At 37.3% G+C, this 10,193-nt stretch overlaps 1 protein-coding gene across 1 annotated transcript in view; it reads left to right on the forward strand.

Moving 5' to 3' along the window:
- Positions 1-506: 506 nt before the first annotated feature.
- Positions 507-10,193, forward strand: part of LOC144957244 (survival of motor neuron-related-splicing factor 30-like) — a 23,724-nt gene continuing 14,037 nt past the window's right edge. Inside the window, exons 1-3 of the mRNA XM_078888322.1 lie at positions 507-604; positions 4,981-5,046; positions 7,398-7,606. Coding sequence (XP_078744448.1) covers positions 557-604; positions 4,981-5,046; positions 7,398-7,606 — 323 coding nt within the window. The 5' untranslated portion in view covers positions 507-556. The remainder of the gene's footprint in view (positions 605-4,980; positions 5,047-7,397; positions 7,607-10,193) is intronic.

Genomic DNA, 10,193 nt, shown 5'->3' on the forward strand with positions numbered 1-10,193 from the left:
GTTCCATAAAATATCCATATCTAGACATTATTTGATGCATGATCGAGTATTTATGAATATGTGTTTCTTTTGCCACCTAACAGCCAAATTTTAAAGGTTATTTTTTTCTATTATTTACATTGGAACGTGAGCTGTCAAGACAGGAACATGTGGTTTGCCACGTGCTTCTCGACCTTGTTTACGTTTGGGGCACCTAACTTTACTGCTCTGTGGAGCTGCCTGAAGCCTAGGATCGTGAAAATACTAACAAAGAGTGATAGTGATAATGGAGAGGCTTCGGATAGGTCTGGCTTCATGTGTCAACGATCTGAATATTCGATTATCTATATTGTGTTTTTTTTTGTAGTTATCAACATAGATTTGTCAGTATTAAAGCAAGAACCAAATGACCAAATAAGAAGAACTGTTTAAGTGATGATTATAAACCAAATATTTTTTTTTTTAAACAGAATTGAAACTTGTTGTGAAATGGAGTATCGAAAAGTATCGACTTGACAGGCTATCAGATAAGTACTGAATACTGATATCGACTACCACCCAGCTATAATCAAAGAAAATGGCCGACAGCGACGATTTGAAAACGTACAAATTACAGCTCCAGCAGGTAAAATCACGTCTTAATTTATCTTTAATTTTTTACATTTTATTCCATCTAAATGATAAAAAATGTATCTAGATTAAACTATAGATGTAGTTTTCAAGTGTCATGCATATCGGAAGGCCTTCCGAGAGCTCCTCGTGCTAACAAATATTCCCTTGACTGACGCTAAACTGAAACCTTTATCTTTATCCTTTATCTAACCCTAACAGGAAAAGCAAACATAATAGCACCTTTATTAGGACATAACTAAACCTGAATTATCCTTAGTCCAGGTCGTGCTAGGTAACGCTCAGAAATTATCTCCCAAGCCCAAGCTTAATTCATTTGGGACTTGTGCCCACCATCTCCTGCATTTGATAACGCCAGTGCCACTAGGTTTAGGCGACGCAGTACAGTAAGGCACTTTGATAAAATTTTCAAACTCAAAATATCTTAATTTGACCCAGTCAGGGGGATGGGACTTGAAAAAATATAAAATTTGATACCTAATTTGTCTCTCTACGACTAACGGTTCCAGGGTTATTTATATTTTTCTGTTGAAAATTTTTGTCAATTTTACAGAGAATCTGTGATCTCACTGCTGCCTCAAAACCAGCATCTCGCGGCGGTCGGGAAAGTTTGAGTTTTAAAATCAACATGGCCCACCTATTGTTTTCAGTAATTTTGTTTCAATTAAAAAATAAATGGCAAGTTTTTGGGTATCATTTTAAAGTTAAAGGTCAGGAAATAAGCTTTATTTTCATATAACCAAAGCTAGAGGTGCCTAAATGAGCCAGTAAAATGGAGATAAAAAATATAAAGTGAGTAGATGTGACTTATATATAAGGGAACAACACAAAACAAACAACGTTTCGGCCCTTGGCCTTCGTCAGGAGACAGTAAACAAAAACACAAACAAATATGTAAATTTACAAAATATCACATTTTGTCAAATGTGGAAATAAAGTTAATGTGAGGAAAGGGCGTCGAGTGTTGATGCAAGAAGTGGCGCGAGATAAGGAGAGAGAGAGAGAGGGGGGGGGAGAGAGAAAGAATGAGAGAGAGAGAGAGAGAGAATGGAGAGGATGTGTTATGTTTGTGTATGTGTGTCCGTGTGCGTATGACTGTGTATGTGTATATATAGTAAAAGTAACTGCAAAAAGGTCTTTAAAATGGGGATGGGGGTGAGAGAGCGATTGATTGGGTGGTTAGTATATCATACCAAATATATATCAATGAACAAAATGAGAGGAGGAGAGATAGGTAGATAGAAGGAGATAGAGAGAGGGAGAGAAATAGAGAGAGAGAGGGAGAGAAATAGAGAGAGAGATGGATAGATAGATAGGTAGATAGATAGATAGAGAGAAAGGGAGAGAGGATGTAAGTTTCCGTGAGTGGTCGGTCTAAGACTGGTAGAAGGAGTTAGTGTGTAGGTAGGTATGTATTAAGGTAGAGATGAAGGCGGAGGAAAAGGTAAGAAAGAATAGTTGTAATTTTAACGTAATTTGGAGAGACTTAATATCGGGGGGGGGGGGGGTCTTTTTATTAGAAGAAAATGAAAGAGGTGAGAAAGGAAAAAGAAGTAAATATGAAAATGAAACTTATCGAATGGATGATGATGGAATCGTTGATCCGCAGAATGGGCTTAGGGAGCGTTCACATATTACGTCATCAGCTAGGGGGGGAGGGGGGGTCTACCAAATGTTGACATGTGTTGACATGGGGGAGGGGGGGGGGGTCAGACCCAAGATGATGTCATCAAAACATAGGCAAATTAGGCCTATTTTATTAAATGCAAGAGCTTCAAGAAGCAACAAGACTGTTGATGTTGATCTGGAAAAAAAGAACTTTGAAGCTGCTGGAAAAATATTAGCCAATATTTGGTCCGAGTTGATAATAGATGGATACCCAGTAGTTGGAAAATTGATCCCTCCACCTGAAAATCCAAGACCCAAACTTCAATTTCAAGAAACAGATGATTGGAAGATAAAACACATTCGTTAATCCCAATATCTGCTGCAAATAGTGAAATGCAGTGACAACTCATGCTGCAAACCTTGGCGTACTAACTATTCATCTTTTTTTCCAGAGCGTTTTCTGCCACCACCTGTACCACTTGCTTCATGTGATGATGGTTTGGAGATAGGCAATAATGGAAGATTTGGAAGCCTATTTCAAAGTTTGTTCCTTTCAAAACAGCTAAAGATAAATTGCTATGATGAGTATTGCCCATCTCTCAAGAAACAAGATGGGAAAGGGGTATCACTTCTCAAAAGGCGAACTTGCCCTAAATGTTCATTGTATCACTCCTCGATCACAGCAATGAAAGACCATTGACGAAAATGCGGCATACAAGAAGAACAGCAAATGGGAGAAAGTGATGACGATGAAGATGAAATTGATGATACTATTTATAGTACATTGCCAGAGGTCCAAGGCAGAAACATTTTTGAATCAATTAATTTTATGTTTGGAAATTGAAACAGAAATTCATTCCACTAAAAGACTAATATGCTATATAATAATTTGCCTCCTATACTATTTTAAATTACACTTTCTGAAATTTTTTTAATAGCATCTGCACCAAGTAGCCTAATTTAAATAATGTTTGTTAGATTTTATCTTTGCAAATTTAAATTTTATGTCCCCATTGTATCGTAAAACATAAATTATCAACAGTTTCTGAAATTAATAAAATGTCTGAATGTGTTTTATCAAACGTTGATAATCAATGTTTATGGTTTGAAAAATGAATAATAAATATTGTGAAATTAATGTTATCTTTTAGTTTTTATTAAATTAGATGACATCATCATCTGTTGGGGGAGGGGGGGGGTCAGGTCAATGATGACAAGTGATGACTTGGGGGAGGGGGGGGGGGGTCTAAAAAGGGCAAATTTTTGATGACGTAATATGTGAACGCTCCCTTATGCAAACCGAATGAAGAAATTAAAACTGGTAGAGTTGGAGATGGTCAAGTGGGGATGGGACGGTGAGAGGGAGAGGGCACTGAGTGCGAAGGACGAGTGAGCAAGTAATATGGGCGTCCAGGCGAGTCCTAGATTCTAGTGGTAGATGGAGAGATGGATAGAAGGATGGGGATGGGGGAATGGAGGAAGGAAGAGTGAATGAGTGAAAGGAGGGATATGAAGAGAGGAGGAGTAAGGTGGAGGATTTTAAGAGTGCATAGGAGAGGGTGACTCGGACTAGCAGTGGTTGACTATAGATTAAAATAAATAAATAAATAAATAAATAGATAAATGAATAAAGATAGTATTGATGGTGGTCATGAAAAACCGGTAATAATAAATTATATAGATTAAAAGGTCATTATTGCTGTGACCACCTTGAACAATACTCTTTTTTGATAATGATCCTAATATTAGAATCTTAACATGTACAGGGCAGAGATCTTCCGCCTAAAAGGTGGTTTAACTCTGTCCATCACCATGACAATTCCGCCTTTAAAAAAAATTAATTAATAAAAAACACTTACCACAACCACTAAAATCAACATCCCTAACACCACTACTATTACAACAACCACCACATCATCATCCCTACAACTACAATCACTACTGCTACTACAACCACCACCAAATCATCATCTCTACCACCACCACCACTACTATAACCACCACCACATCATCTCCCTACCATCACTACTACTACAACTATCACCATGTCATCATCCCTATAACCACCACCACACCGTCATCCCTACCACCACTACTACTACAACCACCACCACATCATCATCCCTACCACTACTACTACATCCACCACCACAGCATCATCCCTAACACCGCTACTACTGCAACCACCACCACATAATCATCCCTACTACTACTACTACAACCACCACCACATCATCTTCCCCACCACCACATCATGATCCCTACCACCACCATTACTACAACCACCATATATTGTAATTACACTTTCAACTTTCGAAATTCGTCCTTGTGGTGTCAGAAATTGCTGCGAGACAGATCTCAGTAAATTTTAATGAAATTCGAATTTATAGGTTATCATAGTAGTATGGATGGGTCTTGATCTATACGTTAAAAAATTTCCTCCTTTTTTTGTGACCAGTCATTCTCACCCCTGATGTAAGAGGAGACATGATGCCTGTTGGGCGATAATACAATTTTTCTGACAGAGACAAAGCTGTTAACAGCCAGGTATTCAATTTACACTTGAGTATGGAGAGAGAATGTGAGTCAAGAGCCTTTTCCAAGGACTCAACTATGCACCAGTCAGAACAGGACTTGAAACCAGGAACATTCCAATCCACAAGACCACATAACAGCATACTATTATCTTGAACTTGAATATGAATTGACTTCTTTTAGACTGCACTCTACTAACAATAGATTTCATTGATCGCTGTACTTCAGGTTGAGGCTGCCCTAACGACAGATCCAGAAAATGAGGAGCTTCTCAAGTTACAAAGAGACTTAAAAGTTAGTTTTTTTTTGTACTTTCATATTTATTTATTTACAATTTAGTTACACAACATTAGAGCATCCTTATGAAGTTTTTTATTGACAAAACAAGTTTTATACTAGCTGTTCTCTTCCCATATTCATCAGTGCAGGCAATGTTTATCTGCACGTCCATGTATTAAAATAATAACATGGAGACTAACATTTCATTTAATCATGATTTTTTCCCCCCTTTCTTTATCTGGTCATGACCACAGACCTACATATTCGAACCATCTGATTCCACTTTTGGAATATGAAGGGTTGGCAGTTCTGCTGAAGCTTGAATAGAATTGAACTTTATCTATGAAGAGTACAGGAGTCTGTGATGAAACATGTTTCTATCTAGAAAATACTAAAATACTCTATATGTGATGTAGATAATGCACCATAATAATTTATTGATTTTCAGCATTTTCACATTCATGTGACAGTTTCTAATCATATATATATTTATAAACATTATGCATTTTGTGAATTAAAAATTAGAGCTGCCTATCCTTGTGCAAAATCCTTTTTTATTTTCTTCAGATTGATGTATCATCTGTCCTTGTCTAAAAATAAACATTACCAGCTGAAATATTATTATTATTATTTTAATTATTTTAATTTTGATATTGATACTATATTTATATTATTATTATTATTATTATTATTATTATATTATTATTATTATTATTATTATTATTATTATTATCATAGGGTCAGATTCTGGTAAGTCTGAAAATTACCTAATGATAGAAAAAACTAATCAGAGAGTAGCGTTGAACCTCTTGTCATCAACATTGGGTCAACACGTTCCATATTTTTCAATCTTAAAATTCTACCTGTATATTTTGGTTATGAATGTGGTGCATTTGTCTGGGTAGGCAGCTAGCTGTACAAGTTTAGAGATGTCTAAAATTGATGATGTACAGAAGAAACAAAAGGAGACATTAATAGAGGTGCTATGGTCGAACAATCTCAATTTAATTTCTCTTAGACTCTTGTGTATTCTAGATAATTGTCACGTCGCACTCAGAGCTTGGTGTTTATAACAGGATGGCATGGGCTCTCAAACAATCTCATTTTGATTGTAGTCTGTAACTGATTGGAGGCGTAAGTATGGGCCATACAACGGCACAGCTACTCACATTGTTGATATCTTTTATCCTTTGATCTTGATGAACCTGTAAATAACAAAGATTGTTTATGGAGATGGCCTTTTTATTTTTTCAGGCCCAACTTGTATTGAAGGCTTTGGATGTAAATTGTGTTTATGTTTTGTATTCTTTAAATACGAGGTTTTTTTTTTTGGGTTTTTGTTTTTACTGTTCCATTTCCATGCTTTATGTACTTCTGGTGAGTTTTTATCTCCCCACCATTTGCATCCATTGCTTTCAATGATGTTAGCACTCTGGGTTAAAAGTGTTAATGTCGTTATAGATATTTAATTTATGATTTTCTTTTACATTTTTACTTGATGCTTAATGGAAAAAATACAAAATCAGATTTATTTTAAAGTTTTAAAAAATGTCTTAGTCAGGCTCCAAATAGAAAGTTAAGTGTATATTTAGGAGGCAAATGATAGGCCAATGATATGCTTGTTGAATTAACTTATGTCTCATAATCAAACCTTTTAATCACAAGTATTTATAGATTATAAACAAAACTTGTACCATACCATAAAAGTGGTGGGTTTTTTTTTGTAAAGATAAGGGTGGGGGCAGGGAGAGAAACGCCCTCCGTAAATGGATCATTTCTCTGATTTTTTTACTAATACAAACATGCTAAGGATTTCAGTCATATCTTATGGTGGTATTAGATGCAGGCTTGGTGTTTCTAAAATACCCACGTTTCTATGATAACAGCTTTTATGGATAGGAATTTCTGAATTTCTGCGGCCTTTTAGGGATTCTGGTAAAATGGAAAAGAGAGACTGCAATCTTTTACCAAAAAATTCCCAAAGTTAATAGATTAAAATCAGTGACTTGTTTCTAGCAGTTATTCAAAGCTATCCAGACAATTTGGATATAAATAAACATAAATGACAATCTCTTTTATGTATTGGTAGGGTCATATAGGCATGGTAAATGTTGTATGTTGACAAATTCATTTTGTTTAAAACCTGTATGACGGGTTGGAAATTTTGCCGCAACTAAAACTTTGTAAAATTCTTCTTTCATCAGAAGGTTAAAACCCCAAATAAACCTTTTTAAAAATGATTTTTCCATCACAAAGATTGTCATCGTATGGAACTTGTGATTATTTTGGAATGACTATGAGACATGCATTCATTCAACTTTTGATTCTAAAATGTTTCTTGAATGAATCTCTTCCACCCCACTCAGGAAGTGATCCAGCTGACCTCTGATCTTCTATCAGTTCCAACTTCAGCAAGCACCAGTGATGGTGGTGGAGACAATGTTGGTGTAGCAGGCGGCGGTGATGGCCTCATATCATCGGAATCAGAAGGGTCTGTCCCCAAAAAGCAGGAGTCTGCCAGTATGGAATGGAATATCGGGGACAAGTGCATGGCCTATTTCGATGAAGATGGACAGTAAGTCTGCTTTTTATCTGATATAATAAAACTTGACACATTACTACACCATACCCGCCAAGTACCCCGATAAAATAGGATTTACTTCGATGTTTTTCCTCCTTTTTGAGCACCCTGCCGTTATATGGAAAACTCCGATTTTTTTTCATTCATCATTTTTTTCCCCAGACTCCTCTTTTTTTTAGTTTGACTCCTATTTTTTTTTTCAGCAGAGGTTGGCAGGTTGATACGCTGAAATTGTTTTTGTTTCAATAGGCTCTTACACCACTGAATAGATAGCTCAGTTGGTAGAGCACTCGCTTCAAAATCAGATCCTTCCCTGGTGCATTCGAGATTTTTTCTGACCCCCCCCCCCCCCCCCCCCTGTCCACCCAGCGGTGATGGATAGCTGGGTCTGTTAGATCTGGTGGAAAGTACTTTGCGATAGACCAGCATACTATCCAAAGGGTAGCAAGCAATTGCTATTGTCTGCGGCTATATTACTATTTTTTTGGATGGAGACAATGCTGTTCTCTCTCTCTCTCTCTCTCTCTCTCTCTCTCTCTCTCTCTCTCTCCCTCTCTCTCTCTCTCCCTCTCTCTCTTTCTCTCTCTCTTTTCTCTCTCTCTCTCTATCTCTCTCTCTCTCTGTGGTATGACACTCGCTTTCAGATCAGAAGGTTCTGGGTTCGAGCCTGGCTTGGCACATGAGTCCTTGGAAAAGGCTCTTTACTCACATTCTCTCACAGTGCTCAGGTGTAAAATGAGTACCTGGCCGTTAACAACAAGATATGAAGTGAATAGAAAAGTGCCAGAAGACAATAGAGAATAAAAATTTTTCGCGGCGGTGGTGGGGTTTGAACCTGCGACCTTATTGGTACGACAACTCCGCCTGGCAGGTGAGAGCGTGGCTCTACCGTGTGAGCTATCCACGAACACAAAAATATTCGTTTCAAACCCAAGTCATTTCTAGATCCCTCTCTCACCCACTTCTGGGACCGCCGATTCGTTCGCCCACCACCATCGCGAAGTATTTTGACCAGCAGTTAAGCTTAATAGCCAATATTCTCAACACAAACATATAACATAGAAACGATGAGTTACTCAATCGTTTCTATGTTATATGTTTGTGTTGAGAATATTGGCTATTAAGCTTAACTGCTGGTCAAAATACTTCGCGATGGTGGTGGGCGAACGAATCGGCGGTCCCAGAAGTGGGTGAGAGAGGGATCTAGAAATGACTTGGGTTTGAAACGAATATTTTTGTGTTCGTGGATAGCTCACACGGTAGAGCCACGCTCTCACCTGCCAGGCGGAGTTGTCGTACCAATAAGGTCGCAGGTTCAAACCCCACCACCGCCGCAAAAAAATTTTATTCTCTATTGTCTTCTGGCACTTTTCTATTCACTTCATATCTTGTTGTTACCAACATAAGTGCCTGCTCCACTCACTTTTCTGAATTAAAAAAATTTACCTAGCTGTTAACAGCGTTGTCTCTGTCGGAAAAAAAAAATTGTATATCACTTAACAGGTGTCGTGTCTCGTTCTACATGTTACGTGTTGCTGTTGGTCGGGGACCCTTTGTAAAGCGCTTTGAGCATGTATAGTGGATATTGCGCTAGGTAGGTATATAAAAAGCTCAAGCTCATGTCTGTTTCATGCTATAGAAACAGGGATAAACTCCGACTCCATGGGACAAATGGCTCCAAGGGACTACTATATCTGAAAAGTGAGCCAAGATTGAGAGAAATAGATGAAGTGAACTGGTATGAGGTGATATGGTATACTGAGGTAAACACAATGTCACAATGCCATAATCAGTCAGATGCTGAAGAGGTTTGAACTAAGATATTGCCAAGTTTAGTTAGAAGGTTCATTTATTTCCAAAATGAGTTCTTGACATAAATGGTTAAATCGGCCCTTTTTGTACATCTTCGGGAAATATCAAAGCTTAATTTCACTTCTAAATATTTTTTACAGCTAGTCAAGTTGAAAAAGTATGAAATTTGAAAAATGTTGCTGGATACCTTTCCCATACATCTGACCATAACTTGATATAAAAATCACCCGATTTACTTCAAATGACGATTAAACGGCTTTGGGGAGCATATTCTTTCAGAAAATGAAAAAATAAAAATGCAAATTCAAAATTTTCACCTTCCCACTGATTATGTCATGCACTGACAAACATGTGGTTACTAAATAAACTCATCAACACAGACACTGTTATAACAATTCAACATTTACAGACTTGCCAACCAGTGTGATTCCTCATATTTGAATACGCTTTGAGGTCCAAAACATGATAATATGGGAATGTTGACTAAAATATGATAAATGAAAACAAGTCATGATTTGTAACAAAAAAGGGGGGAAAGATCACAATAAAATTAGACTAAAGTTCCCCCACATCTCGATGTGAATCTGAGTAGCCAGACAGATGGTTCTTCCAGGAATTTCACGATTTTCCTTCCCTCTACCAGCTTGATAAGTCTCCATAAATTCAGCGAATGTTAAATGTGAAATATTGATCGGTTGCAGTGATTAAAAATATGATTTCTTGGGGGGGGGGGTATGAAAAAATGAGCATAAATATCAGGGAAAATATG

The sequence above is a fragment of the Berghia stephanieae genome, chromosome 11, assembly GCF_034508935.2.
Source record: "Berghia stephanieae isolate SIO BIC M18660-M18661 chromosome 11, UCSD_Bste_1.3, whole genome shotgun sequence".
In the NCBI taxonomy this organism is placed as follows: domain Eukaryota; kingdom Metazoa; phylum Mollusca; class Gastropoda; order Nudibranchia; family Aeolidiidae; genus Berghia; species Berghia stephanieae.